The 25,428-nt window shown below is 39.4% G+C and overlaps 1 protein-coding gene across 3 annotated transcripts in view; it reads left to right on the top strand.

Annotated features, from left to right (window-relative positions):
* The first annotated feature begins 391 nt into the window (after positions 1 to 391).
* Positions 392 to 25,428, top strand: part of LOC112563114 — a 29,426-nt gene continuing 4,389 nt past the window's right edge. The window contains exons 1-3 of one of the 3 annotated variants that reach the window (XM_025236867.1): positions 392 to 1,023; positions 13,657 to 13,836; positions 15,829 to 16,897. In XM_025236867.1, the coding sequence (XP_025092652.1) occupies positions 601 to 1,023; positions 13,657 to 13,836; positions 15,829 to 15,915 (690 nt within the window). In that variant the 5' untranslated portion in view covers positions 392 to 600 and the 3' untranslated portion in view covers positions 15,916 to 16,897. Of the gene's footprint in view, positions 1,030 to 13,656; positions 13,837 to 15,828; positions 16,898 to 25,428 lie in introns of those variants that run through there. The other 2 variants (XM_025236865.1, XM_025236866.1) reach the window with 2 other exon arrangements.

Below are 25,428 nucleotides of genomic sequence, written 5' to 3'. Positions count from 1 at the left end.
CACATACAATTACTGATTGGATTCCCCCTCCATGAGCACACGTGACATTGTAAAAACGGGGGTAAGTTCCTTTTTCTGTCGCTTTGAGGTTAAAGGAAAAAACTTGTCCAGTGTCTGTTCCTTCTGCCTTTTTGTGAAACTCTTCGGTAATACATCACATTATCATTGAACATGTTTAGGCTCCTATTGCCTATCGCACTGTTAGGGAAAGACTTTTCTACAGACTTTTCTTTGGAGCCATGATTGAGGATTATCTTATTAAAATAAAGCACAAAAATCACTAAATAAGAAGGATGTGCATAGATAAGGAACGACTGATCGTAACTGTGTCTCGAGCGGGAATGATGACATGCTGGTCGGTCACGTGTGGTTACGTGGCTGTTCGTTATCCGAAATTTTGTTCGCTATCCGAGACAAACTTTTAACGCATGTTTTGTTTGTTATCTGAAATATTCGCTATCCGAGGCGTTCGCTAACCGAGGTTCCACTGTATTTACCATTATATCGCAGATGTGGAGGGGATATAATCGGGGATGGACGGCGGTAGTGGTTGGCGGGGATGGTTGGTGTGGATGGTACATCTATTAAAGACGTACGTCCATGGCTGTGCCAATGTCGCGTGCTGGTTCTCAGACTTCTGATGCTAGGCAAATATATGGAAACTTAGCATACGCAGAATGGCAGTCATCGCAAGTACAAAGTCGATGCTGGCTCGCCCGCCTGTTATTTCTAAGCCCGTTTGTCATTGGTCGATTGGACAAGACGCTGGCTCTTCTCTTCCTCTGTCAGTTTTTGATGAAGCCCCGACCTCTCCCTCTCCATCCTCAACCTCCATCCGCCATCTCACCCTCGCCACCACCCGGACGGAGCCCAGGATGGTATGAAAAGTCGGAAGGTCTGCAAACTGGTGCAGAATGCCCAGACCTTCTTCGCAGGAACGAACAGAAGGGAGAGGAAAGGAAGTTCGAAGTGGAGAAGGGAGATAACATAAAGACCGACAAAAATTCCCAAACTGCCAGTTTTGTATGTGTGAGTAACTCTGTAACTTTAAATGTATTTTCTTGTCTTCAGTTTAGTACCGGGGACTAGTTCTTGAGAGACTTTAATTTTCTTGTCATGTATTGGATATAAGTACTCTGAGTGCACATACCTTGTGCTGGAAACAATAACAATAATAACAAAAATGTGTGATTATTTTAGTCGTCTAAAAATTTACCTCTGATCTGTATTTAACAAACATGCATCTCTTTTGGTATATTTTAATCAAGTAGCTCAGTCTTGTGCGTTTAATGTCTTGTAAGAATCGCACAGACCTGACTTTCTTTGTTTAATCAACAGCTCGATGTGTCGATCGTAATGAGCGAAGTAATGAGACGAAGCCTTGGTTTTGATGTGACGAACTGAAGTCGATCGAAACCCTGGCTTTGATGATTTTACAAGAGGCTAACACTAGCAAAGTTTATCTGACCATTGCATTGCTACACATGTCTAGATGTCTACACGTGCACAGATCTTTCAATACTTTTTTTAAACGATAGCCTCGACTTATTTTTCCAAAATTGATGGTGCTGTGTAGAACGAGAAAGAAAAGCTAGCAGGACACAAAGAAATTATCTTTGACGAGCAGCGACGTTTGTAGAAGAGATTGTCATCTCCAGTTTCCTTCAGCTGTTACTTTGTTCGCTAGCTTGATGGGTCTAGCAACATAAAATATTATAATTATTTTTTTATACTTTTGATGTGGAAGTCTATAAGTAAACAGGCAAGACGATATTTCGAATAGTTTTGCAACATTTTGTGGAAGAAAAATCTGTAAAGCAAATTTTCGGTCAATAATTTATTTATGCTTTCGTTGTTTTTTTTTTATTTACATGTTTTATTTTTTCGGTCTCCCTGCTTTATTTCTCCTTTTTTACTCCTGATTTCCTATGTTCTGTTTTACTTATCCATCTGTTCGTTCATTTTTCCTGTAACTTCCTTCTTTCCTTTCTTCTTTCTTTCGTTGTTTTTTCTTCATTTTCTTTATGTATCAAGTTTTCTTGGGGATAGGGGAAAAGTTTTTTTTTAATCATGAAGTCCGTGTTACATCATTCAAACGCATTTCTTTAGATTACTTTTTTCTAAGTGTGATGAAGCAAAACGTCTGACACCAACGCACCAAGATTACGAGGCTAATGAGCTGTGCGTTCGGAGCTTTTTCTCCGACAGATTAATTTCCCTCTGAGACCTCCGCCACCTTCTATCTCCTGGCCCTGATTGGTCGAAGACACATGTGACGATTTTTCCACCATCCTTCGCCAACTTTCTCGGTTTTCTGCCTTTCTCTGGAATGTGCCAAATGAGAAGTCAGTCGACTCTTGGATGTTATCTGCCTATCCTTTTTTTTTTTTTTCTTCCTCTGTGTTTCTATATCATTCTTCAGCTGTTACAGCTCAAGTCTCGCATATGTAGAGGAGGTGAGCATGGAATGCATTAGCTATCATATTATCTTCCATGTTAATCATAAAATCGAGGTCCGGTGGTGCAACAGTTAGTGCCTGTTACCAATGCAGTGAGGATTGGCTGTCCTAGGTTCAAATCTCGTCTCGAGCACTGTTATCTGTTGACAAGGTTGGATGCTTTGCCACGATAAAGTTGCTGACGCAAAACACCAATCCCACTTCCCTCATGTCAAACATTTGACCCTCATTCTCTCCACTTTCATATTATCTTTTCTGTCATATTTTTCACCTAGCACTTCATCTATCGGACATCTCCCTTTGTTGCTCGCATCTCAATTTTCTCTAAAAATTTTGCCAGCATATCTTGTTGCACAGATTCGTCTATCAAGCTAGACACGTTGAAGCGTTACATCGATGGTCTGATGATATTTCAGGTATCATCAGTCATTAGAAGAGGATTGATGACTAGATTATGCACGTTTAGACAATATCGTGACCTAAAAAAATTGTTTTCTTCTCTTCCATCCTATTTTGGTAGTCCTGTTCATTTAGAGGTCGCTCTCGTATCATTGTAGCTCCTGTGTGAAGAGAGAGATGACCATCATGTATTGCTGAACACGTTAACTTTATCTTTCACGATGCTTCCAACTTAATTACATAGTTTATTCCACTGAATGTTGATCTGCACTTCAGTGATGTAAAAACAAATACTACGGTGAGCATTGCTCTACTTGACTACATCTTGTCTCCTTGCACTAACCGACCGCTTGCCTTGTTTTAAGTCCTTATATCTGGGTTAGTGTAAAATGCTCACAGGGATCCATTTTCCGACTGTCAAAGCTCTTCTTACAGACAGATATCAGGTTTTATTCTATTACCTTTATCCTTTAACCATTGGTCAAAGGTCAAAGGACGAGTATTATACAGACGTCTTCGTCCTACGCGCTCACTTACTGTAGCTGAAGGTGAGAATAAAGGGTAACGAAAGGTTATGAGCAGCCCAGACAGTTATAAATATTATACAAGACTAGGAAAAAAATAATGAAAAGGAATGTGTAAAGTTTCAGGACTCAGGAGACATGATCATGGGGTTTAAAAAAATAAATATGAAGAAATGGGCTGGAATAACGGATGGATCAGAAAGCAGAGAAGAGAAATAAGGGGTGAATGATGAGTGTGTGTGTGTTGGGGGGATGTCCTAAACTGCCTTTTATGATGATTGAAATCCTGGTGCATGTGTTGACTTTTGAAGTGTTTTTCTTTTAGAATTTCAGTTAAATGCGTGAAATTTGGTCTGAAACTTACAGAGAATTCGAAAGTTGAATAGACGCACCATCAGCACGAGATTGGTACTCAACTGTAGTTTTGTTCCAGCGCCACCTTAAGCTGAAAAACAAATCATTTTTTTTCCTGTCCTTACCCCCAACCCTCCCGCTCCCCCTTCAGTAAGTTACAGCTCTCGACAGCTCATCTGGCCCTCGCGAGATTTCCTTCAGATCGATGCAATCGAACAGCCGGCGACTCGATGATATTTCGTGATTTCCGGACCAAGAAAAGCTTTTTTGCGTAGGCTTTGTTATTTTATATTTATTCGGTTACCTGCTGACTTCTTCGGGAAAACGAACCGTTGGATTCAAGAACAGATTTTGAAGCCGGGAGAAAGCAGATTTGAGAGAAGTACAGAGCGATTGAGAAATGGTCGTATGAGATGAAATCGTAGAGTTAAAGCAAGCGGATATGGAGTCAAAAAACAAAAACCCAACCAAACAAAACCCGGGCATGAACAGATTGACACATATCTCTTCAGTTTTGAATTCAAAGAACCAAGATAGTTTAATTTTAAAAAACTGAAAGCTTGTAGTGTTTATGAAAGATGCGAAAACACTTCAGTAGTAAAGTCGCCCTACGAATCCCAATGTACTGTCATGAGCATCAATCAAAGAACAAGGTGAGCAAAGAAAATGAGTCTTGTCTCACAGCAGTTATCTCTCAAACCTCGTTTTAAATACATAGGACACGGGCAGCCTATTCTTATAGTCTTTTATGTAATCTTTGAATCTGTCTGTTATCTAATAAGTGGTTATTTATAAACTCGAAGTCAAGGAGTCGACTCTCAAAACGTACCTCCAAAGGCATTAATGAAAACTTCCTTCTTGGTGTCTGTAGCGTTAAGTAACTGTGAAAAAAATATCAAATTAGGTGAGATTTGTTTGTGATAGGGGCAAAATTTGAAAGTGCAGTAAATCAGTTGTTGGGTGAACATCGGGTCAGGGTAAGAAAATGCATTTCTGGAGTTCACAGGCTGCAGGCTATGGCAGAAATGCTTAATCTGAGAGATTGTTCAGCTGTCAATACATTACACAGTTTTAAACAATGAAGGGAGCACTGAGTGGGTTTAAAAAATAATTCCAATTATAAAATATATACATTTATATTAAAACATTTATAGGAACATAATAAATAGTTCAAATACTTCAGATATTTTTTAATAATTCCAATTTTTTTATATAGACATAATTATAGTCTATGCACAGAAATCCTACAGGAAAGTAACATATTTAAGTTTCAAACCAAAAGATATTCGGGTAGAAAGAGAAGCTTTTTAACATCGATACTAGAAGATCGACTGGAATTCCAGGCCAGATTTTAAATAAAACAGTCGGCCATAGTTAACCCCAATAAATAAAAAAAATATTTTGAATTTCATTGCCGAAATGTCTGATGATCAATAACGGTGTTTTCCCTTCCTACTTCCGGACCGCAGTAGGATATCTGTTACATCACTGTTACATGACCTCCACTACCTCAGGAGGGCAGGCAGAATCCAGTTTGCATGAGACTTGAACATCCGGGAATGTCATGTCACGAGCGTACATCGCACGAGGCACCATGGCAGCACGCGCAGTTTCTGGTTAGTAGCTTAGCATCTCTTTCAGAATAGTCAATGGGACGAGTGAAAGCGGGAAGATGGAGGCGGAAGAGGCTTGATCGAGAAGATTCTACCTCACGTTTGCCTTCAGCCGCAAACTGCTTTTTATTATTTAAAGACTTCTCGACTACCCGCTGGTTTAGCCATTCTCTCCACCACAAGTTCTCGGATGACAGCATTTTGTCGCATGTCCGAGTCATGCTGGAGCCGAGGAAGGAAATCGGAAGTCACGCCACCCGGTTTTTCTTCCAGTAAGGGTGCTTTTTGTGTGCAGAGGCAGCCACGTTTATCAACATTGCACTCCCGCCCTCCAGCTGCATCACCGGATGGAATCGTGCCTCAATTTGAGCCTTAAAATAGGATTCTATCAAATATTACAATGTCACCTGCGGTGTGCGTGTGAGCATAATGCCAGGCTCGTTTGACAAACTTAGCCAGGTCAAAGTTCATGACGATCGCGTAAATAAACAAAAGAGCACGAGTGTTTCACGACCGTTTTTTTTTTTTCTTATAATAATCGAATTCTTGCACGTTTATGTTTCTTAAAAATATAGTTTCTCGTAAATTTGTTTATCTCATTCCTTACAGCGTATTCTTTCGAGCATATATTAGAGGAATTGTTGTATTTCGAGCTGCAAAGTTTTTACCGCCGCCGTGATGTGGTCTTTGTAAAATACATGCAAACAAAATAGTATTTAGCCCGCATTTGTCAGCATCTTGAAAGAACTGTCTCGCCAAAAATGGAAAGATCCGGGATGTCTTTCATATCAACATTTTAAAATAATCGTGTTTTTTATCAGTTGTATTCTGCCGACATCATCGCGAGTTAGGTGGACAGGAAATTGAAGATTTCAGCTATATACACCTAAATAATAATAACACGCTTTACAAACAAATTTATAAGTCAAAATAAGGTTAAAGTAACACCGAGAAAATCTACAATCTCTCTCTCTCTCTCTCATATATATAAAGAGTGGAGGTATGTCAAACAATGCAAAGAAAAGCTGCGGTGGAGCAAAGAAGAAAATATGTTGTAAGAAAGGCCAGGGAAAGTATTTCTTTAACAGGTACGCCTTCAGAGCATTTGTGAAAAATTATGATACCGATTGTAAGTAAGGGAATTCGACAGCTACAGAGTAGCATAAAAAAGTCCTGTTCATCCAAATAAGTGTACATCTTGAGGAATTTGAGAATGTTGCGATCAAGAGAGAAGCAAAGTTTTTGAAGTAGTGTATATAATGTCAAAAGATCACAGACACACGCGGGAAAAATTAGAAAGAAGATGATGTAAATGCTAAGTGGAGGTCAAGTAGTTTTTTTTTAAACTGTATGATGAGGATTTCCACGCAAGAAAAGTCCCTCTGTGTGAGTCACCAATGGGATGGACAGAAAATCAAACAGTAGCGTAGCGAGTGTCTGGCTTCTGATGACAATGATGACAACAAGTGCCCTACTACACTCAGTATTGATTGATACACTCAGTATTGATTAATCTGTTCTCACAGATGAAATGTAATGAACTTACTCGAGGGGTCATAGACCTAAACTGTAGATTATAAACATCTTGGACTATGAAAACGGTGAACATCTGATCGTCCAGTTACGGTTCTTGTCACAAAACGATGCATCGGATACGTGTTCTTGGACTGTAATTGTCTTCCTTATTATTTGATGTGATTATTTTGCGTGCAAAGCTGCAGTCACTTAACAGATACAATATGTTCTTAAATGATGGAGCCGAGTCGGAAACATCCGATTTTCTGCTAGCAGGAAGATTCATTCTTCTCTATTCTGAGAGCTATGGCGTTTGTCTCTAGTAATTCAAAATCCACTCTAGACTCTTGTTTATGGATGGAATGGTTTGGATTTCCATTTTGTACACCTTGCTCATCACTTTATTTTTGCCCTTAGATGTTCTTCAACAATCCTTTACTCACGCTAAACACCTGCAGTCAGCCATTTTGACAGTCACGCCAAGTCTCCAGCAATCTCGCACAGCGCGAGAGGAAGTAGCCATTGACAGATAAAAACCATCATGTCAACTCCATTTCTTCCTTGCTTTAGTTGACAATGATGAATAGTCCACTAGTTTGTTTGTTTTTTTTTTTTTTTGGTTGATCGCTGTCATAAAGATTTCTTTTCACAGTGTCAAGGCTTTTATGCAAAGATGGGAGAGAAACCTCACTCACGTGACTTTTGAGGGAAAATGTGCTTTAAAGTCGTCGTGACAACTGTGTTGACAGCGACAATGACGATTCTTTATTCTTTATTGCTTTTTTCTATTCAACCCTCGCCTTTTAAGGGGAAAGAATAAACTAAGTAATTAAGTACTATAAAAATAATTAGTAGTAAACATAAAGTAAAAAAATCAAAGGAGAATGAAGGTGAATAGGTACAAAAGTGGTGGTTAAGAAAAAACAGATATATACAAGGGTCCTGGAGTTGGGAGGTGTCTCTAGAGGCCTCATCTAATTTTCTTGCACGTATTTGGTAGATGGCGTCAAAAGCAGTTCAGGGAGGTCAATGGATTAAGATGGAGAGGGAGGCTATTCAACAGCATGCTCCCTGAGTATTTTAGACTGGATTTCAAAAGTTGTATTCCTGGAATGGAATTATTAAGTCTTGGAGTAGTTCGGCAGTAATTGGATGAAAATAATAAAGACAGACTGGGGCACTGCTTACCCTTATATTTTGCACATGAATATGCTTTGGCTTTGGTTGCTCGCCTCTGAACAATTGCTAGAGAATTCATGGAAGCTCCCCTAGAGGAGTCTCAGAGGGTGGAGGCGATGATTGACTGGATGTGGGTGATATAGAAGAGTTTTCTTGTGTGAGGGTCTAGGAAATGTTTAATTCTTGACAGCTGGTGGACTTTCTTTGAGATGCTTTGCTTGTGGCAGAGATGTGTTGGGACCACGATAAGTTATTGTGGATGGTAACAGCTATGAGTTTGTGGGACTGTACTTCTATTATTGACTGAGCACTGATATGGATACTTGGAACTGGAGTGGCTACGTTTTGTCTTTTCTGTCTGGTTGTTGGAAGTACACAGTAATACCTATGGGCAGTAGTAACACGTGTACACAATGAGTGATACCTATACACAAGGAACACAGTTCGCTACCCCTACACATGCTAGACTATGACTTTATGTTTACATGGCTAGCTTCGTACAACAGTACCGTTACCCTCACAAAATCTAGTAGCTTCAGCAACTTTACTAACGATCCGTGGTCTAGAGCTACCTCCAAGGTAACTGTTCCTTTGACCCATAGCCCACTTAAAGACTTCTCACAAAGCACTGCATGGCGAGAACATGACATTTTCCATGGAAGACCAGAAATGTCTTCTCGGAGCCTGCAACCCGAGAAACAGTTCTTGAAGACCCCAGTAAAAGATCAGTTCTGGTGTTTTTTTTCTAAATCTTCGATTACTTCAACGCCTAAAGCTTGAAGAAGGAGAAGGTGGCGGCCACATTGCGAAATCCTTGTAGAATTGCAGAATCCTTGTCTCCCTCAGGTACTCGCAAAGCTCAGACTACACTAGGTGTCGCTTTCTAGCTGTCACTTAGCTCTTGACCTTCTACTAATCTCAAAGTGTGGCAGACGAGTGGGAGTCTTGATCACTTTATTTCTTATTTTATTTCGTCTGTTTGTTAGTCCATTCGGCGGTTTTTTAACCACGCTGACTAGATTGTTGAAGATCTCGATATCGTGTGTTGTCTGCCACGATGACATTTCCTGATATTATTTTTACAGTCACATTAATATTTGGGAATGTTTACAGCAAAGAGTCACGGCATTTGAGTTCTCGGTGCAGAATAAAAATGTTTGTAGAGGTTGTGACAAGCGAATTTTTTTTTTTGAAGTTACGGCAAGTGTCTTTAGAGCCAAGAGGAACTAATTTCACAAGGATGTTCCCTAAACATGGCAACAGCGATCCGGATCATGTCGCTGGTAATGATTCAATCCAGCTGTCTGATCCGTCTTTTTTTGTCTCATCTAGTTCCGATACGAGGTTGAGGAGGGGGCTGTGTTTGTCTTTCTTTTGTTTCCTCATTAACGTCCGATATTTCCGCTCTTCTTCACAAGTGTGTGAAAAGTGCTCATGGTATTCCCACCTCTTATTGAAAATGTACAGGGTTGGTGTTGTTTTCTGTTTGGGGTTTATTTATCACTAAGTGCTTTGTGAATGTAAACAGCATTTGTACAATTTTATGCACCCCCCTCTTCTCTCGCTTTCAGTCTTTAAACCTTCCTTTCTTTCTTTCCTTCGCTCACCCAAACCATCTAAAGAGATCCTTCTCTATTGTACTGTTTGTCTGTACTGCTTTCTTTCCGTCTGCTACATAGACCTTTTCCCTTCTTCTTTCTCTCTCACAGACACAAGAGTGCATGCTCTCCACCCTGATATGCACGCTTTGTGTTTTGACCTCATCCACTTCCACCTCAGAAATAAAATTCAACAAAACAAAACAAAAAAAAAAAACCCCGATTTATTTCCTCCAGAAGCCTCCCTTGGCAATCTTGTGATGGGATAAATGTGTCACAGCACGCGTTGCCGCACCTCGTCACACTTAGCGAGAAGAGTTATATCCCCTTGCACAAGTTATTTCCGAGAAGAGTCGTCTGAACTCTTCAGGAAATTTACCGCGGTATTTTTATTATTATTTGTCGTTGTTTCTCTGAATAAAATGTCTTTCAATTTTTTTCTATGATGGTAACAGGTTTGTTTTACAGCCATTTTCTAGTTGAGGTCATCGACTTCTATTAATTTCCAGGTTTCAATCATGTTTGTTTTTACAACCATTTTTTAGTCGAGAGATAAAGTACTTCATCTTTTTACTGAATGAGGTGTCCTCTCCGTCGATGAACCTTACCTTTTCCAACCCTCTGTGGAGTCAAGTGTCCATTCCAGACAACTGGATCGATTGGAAGGAATTGGCTGCGCCACGCGGGTTTCGAACCGACTGACGCCATGGGCTCTAACCACTCAGAACCCCAAGAACATTCAATTATATAGCCTCGTCCCTTTGTTTATTTGTTTCTTGATATTTTTTTTCTTTTTACAATGCGACCAAAACTGTTGTATATAGACAGTCGCAGCATAGATAACATGGGAATATTCCTTTTTTTTTTTTTTTTTTTTTTTTTTTTTTTTTTTTTGCCACATCGCTTTTGACATTTCAAAATCTGATCTCAAAATGCCCGCGAACAGCTAAAAGTCTGTCGGGAAACTTTCTGCTCTTTTTGACCTCTTGTGAATGGACACAGTGCTTGAATTCCTTGCATTGTCAGGGTGGGCAACTCTGGTGAAATGTCATTTTTTGGTAGTTTTTTCAACCCTAAGAAAAATCCCGCTGCTTGACAAATGATTGAAGCAGGTTTTCCATCCAAGAAACTGGGGTTAAAACAGGTGACTGGATAGCTTTCCGGATTATTATTTTTTTGGTCTTTAGCTTTTGTATTTTGCGTCCTCCTCTCTGCCATTTCAATTTTTTTCATTGAGACTTTCTCCCAGAGGTCCTGTCAGACTTGAGTGGCTGTCTTTTTAACGAGGAAACAATTTGAGAGCAAGAAGAACAATCAGGACGCTACGCATACACCGAGATGTGAGTGCGAATGGGATCCCCCTCCCCCATCTCCCACTTCCTCTGTTCATTTAAAGTTGTTGTTTTTTTTCTATTTAAAGAAATTCCCGTAAGCTGGCTATCGACTGCTTCTTGTTAAATGGACAGATTCCCACTTAATTATTTTTGTTTTTGTTTTTTTTTTTGTATATCTTGATGCTGCTAATGCTGTAGTGTGAAACAATATGAAGCTGGGTTTGCAGGTGGGGACAGAGGTATTAAGACACTTATAACTGACGATCAAAACTTAATACTGAGTGAGTTTAGAAACTGGGAGTAAGTGGAGTTCAGCACCCCGTGGTAGTCACTCTTTTTGTGCATATTGTCATAATGAGAGAGGGATGACTATGAGTGAAATAAGTCCCCTGACAAGCGGAATTTCTTCTATGCTTTTGCGATGAATTTTACATGCATTTTGTAAACCTAGTTCTGCAGCATGCATTATAGGTGGCTTTCTCTTGATTTATATCACCCGAGTTTGTACAGAGGAAGAACTGGTTGGCGAGCATAAAAGATTGGACTGGTCTTTGCATGCAGGACTTTGCACTCAAGACAGACCTTGTCAACCACTCTGTCTAGGTCCCTGAAGGACAAGTACCGGTGGGAAAGCTGATGATAAATAACAGCTAGACCGCAAATATGCACAATATACATGAAATAAAGTTTTAGTTCATAGTTTATTCCTTGTTTAAAAGTTGAGAATCTTAAGATGCAGATTTTTGATTGCTTTTGATGCTTGAGGAAATGTCAGAGCATCGTAATTATATTCCATTCCTGTTTATATTACATTTAAGGATTCTGCGTGTGGGAAGTTTTGTGTTGGAATAGCTGACCTCAGCAAAAGCTGGCGCGAGGGGAGATGCAGTTTGAAATGGGGGAGGAAAAGGGGGGATACATGATGCCTGAGCTGGGCGGAGGGGAGAGGACCAACTTGAAGTGTGTATCGTCAGTGGAGATGACATAATGTGACCGCCATTGCCAGAGTGATGAAATATCCACAATATGTTTAGAAATGGACGCTGGATGGTCCTGTCATGAGAGCACGTTGGGCAGACATCGGCATCTTCATGAGGACGTCTTGTGGGCACATCGAGCACGTTGGCTGGTGGGTTCACTGTCATCTCGCAGCTTCAATTCAAACCGATCCGTTATGCCAACCGTTCATTGCATAGGATTAGATCAATATCCTTCATCTTTATTCTTGTTCTCACATCAACATCTCTCTCTATCTCTCTATCTTTCTCTCTCATTCCAATTAAAAGATTATGAAAATGAACGATAACAGAAATGAGGTCCTTCCAAAAGATTCTTCGTGTAAATTGATGTCTTTGCCCTTCTATGCTAGTTTTACCTTTTATGGGGTGATCGTCTCTCTTCCAAAGAGTTCATGTATGCTTTGTGTTGTGCCAGCAGGTTGCTGCATCTTTCTTTTCGTCGATGTCCCTAATCACTGACTGGAAAATTTCAAAACGCTCAAAATCATGTGTCGTCTTATTGTCTTCCGTGGGTGACATGTGGACAACCCTACATCTTTCGGCCGCCAGCTTTGGTGGCTGTCAGTTGAAGGTGGCATTGATGACATGATCCAACACTGTGATACAGTTGTCTTCACATCACCTCCCTTTATATATATATAGGAGTGGCGTCCCTTTGCCTAGCAGGCTTGAGGCTGTCAGTGAGTCATTGTCATCAGAAGTAGTCATCGTGCAGTTTGACAGTGTGTCCTGTCTCTATCAGCTATATCCAGGAATAGACAAAGATACAGCCACAGTGCATCTAGCTCAGCACTCGCCAACAGGACTGCAAGTGGCTGTTAAACGGATTGATGTAGAAAACTTACATCACGGGTTGTCTTATGTAACGAAAGAAATTGTATTAACCAAGCAGCTACAACATGAGACTGTTCTCTCACATTATTGTTGACAGTCGTGACTGTTATGGACTATTGCCATCACCTGCTGCATATCTACATTACATTTCCACCATATAAAAATCCAGATACCATACTGTGTATACTTACTCTTAGCTTACAAACGTTTTCAAATGATTTCTTTCTATCTTACCTTCCCTTTAAGTAACAAAATGACAATCAGAAACAGAATAACTTCTTAAGCGATCTGCCGACTGCCGAGTCAGTAAGTCCAAATGTCACAACCCAGTTTCACTCCTTTTAAAGTTCTTGGGTTCAGTTCCTTGATCATTTAAATGTCGTTTTTGTTAGTTTTATCGACTGTGTCTTGTCAAAATGATACTCGGACAACAGACAACAGTTCGTCGTCTTTTTTTAATCGGTGTCATCGCCATTTTCTGTTTGTTCCCTCCCTTTGTTTTAATTTGTTTCTTTACCCCATTGCCTACGTTTCACAGCACATCAAAAATATAAAAGTGAAAGGTAGAGCAGTCAACGTTCACTTCCTTTTCACAATAGTTTTCTTCCAAATCTGTGCATGTCTTCTGCTTGTTGGGAGGGTTGGGCAACGACGAGAGGTCCAATTAATCTCAGCGACTTGTTTAAATCTCTGCCTTTCGGGAATCGTTTATCGAAAATTGAATTGATTGCTCATCACTGTCGCAGATGAATGTTTGTTTTGTGCAAGGAGACCATTCGTCTACCTTTGTACCCAAATTTAAAAGACACTCACGTTGGCTGTGCACAGAAACGACCATTGTACACGAACACGACGACCCTAGAAAAGACCTCGCGGACGAAGAGTTTCTCACCAGACGGCCACAGACAGCTTCTGACTGCTGCAAGCACCTGGCACCACACCTGGCAAACACCTGGCAAACACCTGCAGCTCCGTTACGTCGGTTGGACTTCGCTTTCTGAACACAAGGTGAGTGAAAGTTTCTTTGCATCATCTTCTGTCTTACTGTTTGAGTCGAGAGACAGAAGAAAGTCTCATTATATTTTTTGTTTTTTTTTGCTCCCAATATTTTTAAGTCGAGCGATCGAATTTAGAAGTTCGTTAAATCATTTTAGCACGATTATCCATTCAATACTCGAAGAATTATTGTAGAGGGAGGGAGAAATAGGAGAGAAATGGTCTGACAAGAGACCTGGAAAAAAGGAAAGGAAAAGATAAAAGTGGAAACAGAAAAGGAGACAGGTATATAGCCATACGAACCTATTCTGTTTTATTTTAAGAGAAGGGTTGGATATATTGTTAACATTTAAAGCTTTTCAAACGCCGTTTTTATTTGCTTTATAGTTCAGATGTTTGGCTGAAGAACACTTAGGTCATTCCGGTAATGGTCTTGCAGGCATTCCCTCACCTTCAAGTATGTTTTTTTCACACAATGATAATCTCCAGCGCTCTGCGTTGCCATTAAACAGACGAAGAGGGATGGTAGAAGGAGGGAGTCAATGGAGCAGATCGCAAAAACTGTTCCAAGTTTAAAGAATTCAAATCAGTGCTTTCCTTTATATGCGACTCTTGAAATTACCTGCTCAGCCTCACTCTGCTGTTCTCAGCACCACGTGACATGATAAAACATAAATGACATGACGATGATAAGAATGTTAAAACTTGGTTCTGTCTGGCTATAGCTCCGGTCAACACTACTTAGCCATGTAAAATATCATATTGGCTATTGCTAACTCCTGGATAAAGTCCCTTACTTGAAAAAAAGTTAGTTGGCTTCAGATAGACAAACGGAGTTTCGAAAACATACACATACGCTCGCGCGGGGGCGGAGAGACGACAGACAGCCAATCCGAATTGTTAATTCTGAATATCCCGTTTCATCAAATTACTCTGGCGAAATGAAGCTGTCAAAGACCTTTAAGGAGACATTTTTAGTTCGACAATTAAAGTTACAGACGTTACCTGTGTTTTCCTGAAACCACTATACCAAGGCGGCGGTAACAAAAACAAATCTCATATCTGTTGACCTTCTGTCTGGGCAGCCACGCAGTCAGTTCTTGTTGTGTCTGGAGGAGGAACGTGCTTCCTCCTAACAGTGATCTCGTGTGGGAGAATGGGGATCTGGGGGAATACGGGAAGTAGAGGAGAGGAGGGTATTAGGGGGAGGAGGGTCTCCGCAGTTGTTGGTTACTGTTTCCAGCGTCCTCTTCCAGTTGTGTCCAGGAAGCCGGCCTTTTAAATGTGCAAACTGTCGTTCTATGAACTCTAGATGTATGAGCACCCGCCTGCTTGAAATATCTTTTATTACATTTTATTATTTTATTATTATTTTATGTACACCGCTAGCAAGGATCTCTCTTCCCCTTTTTCTCTTTCTCTCGACTCTTCTACCGCTCGACCTTCTCCACTAGATGTAACAAGCAGGTAACTAAATTTCTTACAGATATCCTGTTAAACGTAGCCGACACACTTGGAATCATAAATCGTCTTGTTCCTTATCCCCCCCCCAGTGGAGTATAGAGCCGCTGAATCACAAATGTCTAGACTTTACAACAAAAATGGCATTTTGTTTTCAACTTTACGGGAGCTTTTGTCATCCTATTGTAATCCTAAGATTTTTAGTTTTTCCTTTAATTTATTAAATTTGTTTCTTGTTATTGTCTAAATTTCTATCTTTATTTATTTTACATCTCTTTGACTTTTAAATTTCTTTGTTCTTCGAGCTTCAGATTATCCCTTATATATTTATATAGCTTGTCTTGATATTTATTTGGCTAGCTACACTATCTAACAACGTTCCTAAATATGTCTTTTTGTGTTTGGTTTTTTTTTTCACTACTTATTTATTTCCTTTATTTTTTTCTTTCATCGATTAATTTTTGTTTCTTTTCTATCTCTATTTCCTTCCTTCTTCTTTAATTCTTATAATTTCTTTAATTCTTGATTCTGCATAATGTTTAGCATGGCAGGTGTCCAGCTGTTCACAACTCTTCTCCTGATGACTATCGCCATGGTTACCATAGCAACTGCTCTTCCTTCTGGTCATAAACTGCTGGACAACTTGAGCCAGGACTCCGCTGCACGACTGGTTGGTCACCGACGAGTCACCAGGGAAGTGCCGAGACTGTCCATTGACCTGTCTCTCGGCACCCTGGCCAATGCGATGCGCAAGCAAGAACTGGCCGATGACTTGGAGGACCTGGAGCTGATGAAGCAGATCGGCAAGAGGAACATCGCAGAGCCCGCTACTTCCAACGCCTTGCGCCTCCGCAACAGCGACGATGTCTCGGCGGAGGAAGACGCTTTCTCAAAGTACCTCGTGAACATCCTAAAGAATCGCTTGCGAGAAATCTAGTGCCTGGGAGAAACGGAGCTCTGCAGGGTGCAAGCCTTAAGGATTCGTCTTTTTGCCAAGAAAAAAACTTATAAAAATAAAATCAACATTTTGGACAAATGCAGGCAAAATGACAAGCTGGGATTTTACTTTACGAGATATTACAATGTTAGTGTGATTTAGTGTTAGTCACGTAGTTCGTAACTATTTTACTAGCATCTTAAGAACAGATCGAGGAAACCCAAAGTTAAGTTCAAGAAAAAGAGAACAGCCCCTCGCCACGCCACTAAGTAGCGGAAGTATGTTAAAGATCACGTGGTTCTCCTAAAATCCCACTTGACCGCTAATCACATCAGAATAATATACAAAATGAAATTTCCATGAGCTGCATAGGGTCGTCCTTGTGTCACCAAGGTGGCGGCTGAAATCTCACCCACATTTTCCGAAAGTAACATGGCTACACTGACTACTGAAAGAAGATTTGTTGCTCAGATTCCTCCTTGTAAACAGAGAAAAGGTAGAGTGGTGGTGGGGCTGGAGTAGTTGTGGTTATGAATTAAGACTGAATACAAAACGATAAGAACAGTATTAGAAATTTACCGTAACCTAGCATGAAGCATATCTCAGAGATTTCTCCTTTTGGTTTGACAAAATTGGAAAAATAAACATTAACAAAAATAAACATTAACAACAGTTCATATGTTTATACATTTGTGAGCGTTTGTAGTTGCATGCGTGTGTACGTGTGTGTATGCGTACGTGCGAGCGAACGTGTCAATACACGCGCAAGTCTTTCATGCAATCAGGCAGTGCACGTACCGTGGACAGGTAGCATCTCGATTTAACAAACTTAATTTTTTTTAAAAAGAAAAAATTCTTATGTTGGATTATTCATTACATCGAGTTTCTCAAAACTCAAAGACCTTTGATGGGATTATAGTTGTAGAACATGTTTTAATCTGCTTTAACTGCAATAGCAGTGGAAAAAACGCAGAACTTCGCTCAATTCCAAACAAGAAAAACATTTAAACTTTCAAACCGAAATTGTTCCAACTTGCAAATCTGAAAAAAAAAACGTAAAAAGTGTCATAGAACATATCTAAGTAGCTCAAAACTTTATAATAACTCAATGAAGAACACCAGAATTTTGAAAACGTTGGTAACTCTTCCAGCTATTGAAGCAGAACGTCTGCAAGAAAACAAGTTGTTATAGTACAAAAAGAAAAATTCAATAAACAGCAGGAGATTTGTTTTCTTATCAACATAAATTTGCTATCGTAATAATACAGTAAATTTTGAGATACACATTACGTGACACAGACGTGTACATAACGTGACTGCAACGTATGCTTCTCGTCGTTTGTCCCGACGTCTTTGCTTGGGCTGCGCATGCGCGTAAAGTAAAGTTGATTGTCTGTTCATTATCTACACAATAATAACACACGCTATTGACAACAATTTACGTACATATGGTGATCAGGTTTTACTGGAAGTGAAGAGACTTTACAAGAAGTAAATGAGCGTTATCTAGTCTCTTTCCTGCCAGAAAAATATGTTCGCCTTGAAAACTGTCGTCTACAGATTAACTGTGTAGATTAAATACAGAGAATTAATTAACTTTATGCGTTGTTACTTAGTGTACACTACTGGCAATGATCTCACTCTCTCTCTTTCTCTCTGTCTCTCTTGACTCTTATTCCACTTGGCCTGATTTTTCTGGGGATGTGACAGATAACTATTCCTTCGCTATTAACCTTTCCTCTTTTAAAGTTGTCACAAATATACGGCTAAACGAAGCCGACACACCTGGGATCATAAATGTCTAGACTTTACAACAAAAATACTATATTATTTTCAACTTTACAGGAGCTCTTGTTCTCCTAATGTTACTTTAAATCTTAGGACTTCAGTTTTTGCTTTTCTATATTTATTTTCGTTCTTATTTTTGTCTTCATTTATATCTTTACTAATTTCACGTCATTCTTTTTGTCGTATTTGTCTTTTTGTCCTTCTTTCTTTTATTTACATATACATAGAGAGAGAGAAAAAAATTGTGTGTCACCAGCATAAAAAATTCGAAATACAAGAACATGAGATGCACAAAAATACAAATACAGCATCTTGCTAGGTACTGCCCAATCGCAGCCTCCACTCCCCTCCACCCATTGTTCCTCCACTTGCCGTGTTTCCTTGGGAAGTGAATCGCTGGCCGGGGACAGTGAATTCAATGGTCTTCCCTCTTTCTTTCCCACTTTCTAAAAAAAAAAAACCGAAAAAAAACTCTGTTAGTCATGCAACAGACGAGGCTCCGCCATCCTCGTTTTGCTGTTTATTTACTTATTACATAAGCCTTGTTTCAATTAGTTTATTATTTAGGTGCACACTTTTAATAAAGTGATTTTAATCTTTACTTATTTTAAAGCAGAATCCGCTGTTCAATTGTTATTTTCTTTCCTAAACTGAAAGTTATGGCGGCCACGATAAACATGGGAGGTGAGGGACATTTTCTTCCTGTGCATTGCTTCTAGTTGTCCAATTAAAAGTGTTGAAATGCGACAGTTTAATTTTTGTTATTTTTTTCTTGATTTTATTTGTTTTGTTTTTTGTTGGTTTATTTGTTTTTGTATTTGTTTTTGTATTTTTAAAAAAAATTTTATTATTTTTTTTATTATTTTTTTTATTTATTTTATTTTATTTTATTTTATTTTTGTATCTTGACGCACGATGGACAGAGCTCGACCTCCGCTCTTTCATTTTGTAACAGTTTTTATAGTCGTTTGTGTCATCAAGATACCTCTCTAGAGCTCTTTCAGATTTTAGAGCTGAATACGGATGGATCATGGTACGTACTGTCCCTCATGGAACAAATGTCAAATAAAACTAAATTTAAAAAAAAATATTTAAAATGCAGTAGAAACAAAATGTCTATGTTGTGTGTTACATGATTACAAAGTAAAAGCCGTGGAAAGGGAGTGAGAAAGACATGGATGGAGGTAATCTTTCTTCTTTTTTTTTTCTTTCTGTCGTGCTCTTTTTTTTTTTTTTCTTGAAAGGTAAATGGACAGTTGTGTGATTAAAGAACTAGCATCTTTACCCGGAGGCGCGAGCAGAAGCCTGTTCGACACCCGCGTGTCGCAGATGTTGAATTGTTGCTTGAAGAGGGTTGAGGAAGATAAAGACAGCCAGGAGAGCATGGGCACCAGAAGATAGGCTGCCTTGTGATGTCACGTATCTATGTCACACATCAGTTTCTAACGACTGAAAGTTCAGGGAACAACCTTTCTCTTTGTCATTGCTTCTCATATACAATACTACAAACGCTGTTGCTCTTAGATTACAAAGCAACTTTACAAAGACATTACTAACCGTGACTGGCAATATTCCCAGCAAACATTCGCAAAAAAGCTATAAACATTGGCCCAAGCTTGGCCGAATCTTGTCGTTTTTCAACTAGCCTGAGACCAATACACAGTGGCCAAAGATCTACAATTACTTTGAATTGGAAAATTTTTACTTGTTACTTTTTCATGGGAATGTTATTAGAAACTGCTTCAGGACATTGATTTTGGAAGGTCTGTACTTTTGTGCCTTTGTATGCTGAAATCTAATAGTATTCACCCACTGAGAGTATGACTACCAGTTCCTTTAGTTTCTGTGTCTTAACCCTTCACTTGAACCTCCTCTTCCAACTCTGATGTAGTGTATCGTTTGAGAAAAGCCCCTGGTCATAGTAGTCTTCTTGTCACTTGAGACTGGAGAAGTTAAGTTCCTTTTCAAGCTAAAACACCTGTTGGTCTTACTCTCAGAGAGTGAATACAATTTAAAAAAGTACCATTAAAAATCTTCCAATTCAAAGTAATTGCGGATCTTTGCAAACACCAAGCAGAGACGTCGGGGCAAACGACGAGAAGCATACGTGGCAGTCACGTTATGTACTCGTCTGTGTCCCGTAATGGACGCTCATTGTGTCGCTTAATATTTACTATATTATTATGATCGCAAATTTATGTTGATATAAAAACAAATCTCTTGTGTTTACTCAATTTTTGCTTTCCTACTGTAACAACTGATTACATGATAACGTATTTTGTTTTCTTGAATTGTTTGAAGCACTTTTAACGCTTTATAAATTATAGTGTCCTTCGTTTAGCTATTAGAAAGTTTTGAGCGACTTACATATGTTATATGACACTTTTTTATGTTTTTACAAATTGAGTTTCTACCTGTCTACAGTGCGTGCACTGGTTGATTACATGGGCAGACTTTTGCGTGCTTGCACACACGCACGCATACAGACACACGTACACACGCATGCAACTACAAACGATCACAAATGTATAAACATATTAACTGTTGTTAATGTTTATTTTTCCAGTTTTATCAAGCCAAAAGGAGAAATCGCCGAGATATGCTTCATGCAAGGTTAAAGCCGATTTCTAATATTGTTCTAAAGTTTTGTATTCAGTCTTAATTCATAACCATAGTAACTTCAGCAACACCCCAACACCCCCACCACTCTTCCTTTTTGCTATTTAGAAGAAGGAATCTGAGAAACAAATCTTCTTTCAGTAGTCAGTGAAGCCATGTTACGTTCGGAAAATGTGGGTGAGATGTCAGCCGCCACATTGGTGACACAATGACGACTCCTGAGTTTGTCTTTGGTCATCTCTGCGGATAAAGCGACAAGGCGCCTCTATGCAGCTCATGGAAATTGCATTTTGTATATTATTCTGATGTGATTACCGGTGAAGTAGGATTTTAGGAGAACCACGTGATCTTTAATATACTTTCGCTACTTAGTGGCCTGGTGAGGGGCTGTTCTCTTTTTCTTGAACTTATTGTTGGGTTTCCTCGACCTGTTCTTAAGATGCTAGTAAAATAGTTACGAACTACGTGACTACATGAAAAATCACACTAACATTGTAATGTCTCGTAAAGTAAAATGCCAGCTTGTCATTTTGACTGCATTTGTCCCAAATGTTGTTAATTTTATCTTTATTGGTTTTCCTGTTGGCAAAAAGACGACTCCTTAAGGCTTGCACCCTGAAGAGCTACATTTCTACCAGGCACTTTCTAGCTTAGTATCAAGGGATGCATTGGATCGTATAGGGTGTTCAGGAAGGGCTTTGAGCCGCCGAAGATGGAAGTGACATGGGGAGAGACGATCCTCTTACCATTGTTATTTATCGGCTCCGGGTCCTCCGAGTCATCGGGTCGAGCCATCGGGATCAGCCCATTAAGACTGGAGCCGGAATTAATACCAGAGGCCACTTCCGGCAACGCCCGGGTTTCTCGTCGTTGACCAACCAGTCGTGCAGCGGAATCCTGGCTCAAGGTGTCCAGCAGTTTATGACCAGAAGGAAGAGCAGTTGCTATGGTAACCATGGCGACAGTCATCAGGAGAAGGGTTGTATTCAGCTGGACACCTGCCATGCTAAACATTATGCAGAATCAAGAATTAAAGAAACTATAAGAATTAGAGAAGAAGAAAGAAATAGAAACAAACATTAAGAGATGAAAGAAAAATTGAAGGAAATAAGTAGTGAAAAAGAAACACAAAAAAGAAAACAGATGAAGACATGTTGGTAGATATCGTTGCTAGCCAAATAAATATCATGACATAAATATATAGTGGGATTATCTTAAGCTGGAAGAAAATAAAGATAAAAAGTAAAGAGATGTAAAATAAATAAAGATAGAAATTGAGACTATAGCAAGAAACAAATTAAATAAATTAAACGATGAACTAAAGTCTTATGATTTAAAGTGACATGAGGATGACAACAGCATACTTAAAGTTAAAAACAAAATACTGTTTTTGTTGTAAAGTCTAGACATTTATGATTCCACGGCCCTGTGCTCCACTCGGGGTGATAAGGAACACGAAAATGTATGATTCCAAGTGTGTCGGCTACGTTTAACATGATATTTGTGAGCAACTCTAGTTATTTGGCTGTCACACCTGCTGAATGAGCAGGTTGGGCGGTATAAGAGTCGAGAGAAAGAGAAGGAGAGAGAAGATCCTTGCTAGCAGTGTACATTTGGTAACAGATATCTAAGCAGGCGGGTGCATACATCTAGACTTCATAGAACGACAGTTTGCACATTTAAAATTCGTATGACATAAGAAAGAAAGTTTATACAGAATTGTTCGACAGTCAAATGTGTGACAAGCTCTATCCTTGGAAACATTATCTGTGTGTGGTAAAGCTACGTGTGTTTATATGTAAAAAGACATGTGATTGGTACCAAGCGAGTAAGACATGCTACATTTATAATTTTAAAAATCCAATCAAATAGTAAGCCGACATCTGAAACAAAATTCTTAAAATAAATTTATGCTATAACTAAAAATATTATCTAAAGCCATAGAAGTGTAGATTATTAGAATAAAGCAGCATAAGGGATCTGGTTACCCCTGCAGTACACTACCACTACGGACTTGGCCGGCTTCCTGGACACAACTGGAAGAGGACGCTCCTCCCCCTAACCCCATTCCTCTACTTCCCGTATTCCCCCAGATCCCCATTCTCCCACACGAGATCACTGTTAGGAGGAAGCACGTTCCTCCTCCAGACACAACAAGAACTGACTGCGTGGCCGCCCAGACAGAAGGTCAACAGATATGAGATTTGTTTTTGTTACCTCCGCCTTGGTATAGTCGTTTCAGGAAAACACAGGTAACGTCTGTAACTTTAATTGTCTAACTAAAAATGTCTCCTTAAAGGTCTTTGACAGCTTCATTTCGCCAGAGTAATTTGATGAAACGTGATATTCAGAATTAACAATTCCGATAGTCTGTCTGTCGTCAGTGTGTGTTTCTGCTCCGTTTGTCTACCTGAAAAAGCTAACAAACCCTTTTTTCAAGAAAAGAACTTTACCCAGGAGTTAGCGATGGCCAATATGACATTTTACATGGCTAAGTAGTGTTGACCGGAGCTATAGCCAGACAGAACACAGTTTTAGCATTCTTATCATCGTCATGTCATTTATGTTGTATCATGTCACGTGGTGCTGAGAACAGCAGAGTGAGACAGTTTGCTGAGCAGACAATTTTAAGGGTCGCATATAAAGGAAAACATTGATTTGAAAGAGTTTTCGCGATATGCTCCATTGACTCCATACTTCTACCAGCCCTCTTTCTCTGTTTAATGAATCATACTTAGCTACTGACAGCGCAAGAGATGATCCTTTTGTGAAAAACACAACTGCAGGAGAGGGAAAATGCCTAAGCGTGCTTCAGCCAAACATTTGAACTACAGAGCAAATAAAAAGACGTTTGAGAAGCTTTAAATACTAACAAAATATCAAACCCTTTCCTTAAAATAATATATAATGCGTGTGAATGGCTATGCACCTTCGACGACCTTTTCCTGACTTTTTTTCTTTTCCCTCTTTTTTTCTTCTCCTTTCCTTTTTCCATGTCTCATCTCGTCTCTCTCTCATTCTTTCTCTCACTCTCTGTACACTAATTCTTCGCGTATTGAAGGAATAATCGTGCTAAAATGACTTAACGAACTTCTAAATTCGATTTCTCGACTTAAAAATAGTGGTAGCAAAAAAAAAAAAAATTAATAAAATATAATGAGACTTCCTTCTTTCTCTCAACTCATACAGTTAGACAGAAGATGATGCAAAGAAGCTTTCACTCACCTTGTGTTCAGAAAGCGAAGTCCAACCAGCGTAACGGAGCTGCAGGTGTTTGCCAGGTGTTTGCAGCAGTCAGCAGCTGTCTGTGGCCGTCTGGTGAGAAGCTCTTCGTCCGCGAGCTCTTTTCTAGGGTCGTCGTGTTCGTGTACAAGACGCAGTCAATGGCAACTAATAAAAACATTTAAATCATTAAATGACTGAACAAAACAACCTAAAAGGGGGGAAAATGAGCTGTAGCATTTTTTGGATTTACTGAATCGGCAGTCGACAGATCAGTTAAAAAGATATTCTGTTTCTGACTGTCATTTTGTTAGTTAAAGGAAAGGTAACATAACTAGAAATCATTTGAAAACATTTGTAAGCTACGAGTAAGTATACACAGCATGGTATTTGGATTTTCATATGGAAGAAATGTAATAAAAACGTTAAATCTGAGAAAGTACCATTTTAAAATAGAAAGTAAACTATTGAGATAATGTAAACACGATATTTCTTGTTGAATAAGAGTGACAAGGCTGTCAGTCTGCTGTTTTCTCATCCTGCTCCCATTCCCTCAAAATAAAAAAGAAGATACTAAATAATAACAAATACTTCAAAGGCAAAAAAGACCGACGGTCGAAGGAAAATTCGAAAGTCGTGGAAGAAAATAATAGTCAAACAATTCTGTACGACAACGACTCGACCAAAACAAAGCTTCGACCTACACAATGGGCACCAAAAACACAACAAACTAATAAAATTACAAAACAAATTACCAACAACCGCCTTCCTCAAGCCTGGTAGGCGAAGGGACGCCACTACTATATTATATATACGTAGGGAGGTGATGTGAAGACAACGGTATCACAGTGTTGGATCACGTCATCAATGCCACCTTCAACTGACAGCCACTTTTGAAGTCTTCCAGTCAGTGATTAGGGAGATCGACAAAAAGAGAGATGCAGCAATTTTTAAGGAAGATGGACTTACAGGAAACGTCACTCAGAAAATAATGATGCATTGAAGATAACATAAAAACAATAGTTAGGGAGAGATGATCACCCCATAAAAGGTAAAACTAGTATAGAACGGCAAAGACCTCAATTTACTTGAAGAACCTATTGGAGGGATCTCATTTCTATTATCGTTCATTTTTATAATCTTTTGATTGGAGTGAGAAAGAAAGACAGCGAGAGAGATAGAGAAAGATGTGGATGTGTTAATAAGAATAAAGATTCCTTTCCATTTGAAGAACTGTCACCTATTGCTTTTAATGCTCCAGGAAAGTTAGAACATCGTAATTATATTCCATTCCTGTTTATATTTCATTTAAGGATTCTTCGTGCGGGAAGTTTTGTATTGGAATAGCTGACCGCAGCAAAGGTTAGCGCGGGGGGGGGGGGGGGGGGCAGATGCAGTTTGAAAGGGGAGGAGAAGGGTGATACATGGTGACTTAGCGGGGCGGAGGGGCGAGGACCAACTTGAAGTGTGGATCGTCAGTGAAGATGACATAATGTGACCGCCATTGCCAGAGTGATGAAATACCCACAATATGTTAAGAAATGGAGGCTGGATGGTCCTGTCATGAGAGCACGTTG

The sequence above is a fragment of the Pomacea canaliculata genome, linkage group LG4 (assembly GCF_003073045.1).
Source record: "Pomacea canaliculata isolate SZHN2017 linkage group LG4, ASM307304v1, whole genome shotgun sequence".
Lineage (NCBI taxonomy): Eukaryota > Metazoa > Mollusca > Gastropoda > Architaenioglossa > Ampullariidae > Pomacea > Pomacea canaliculata.
This window is presented reverse-complemented; position numbering and strand designations above follow the sequence as displayed.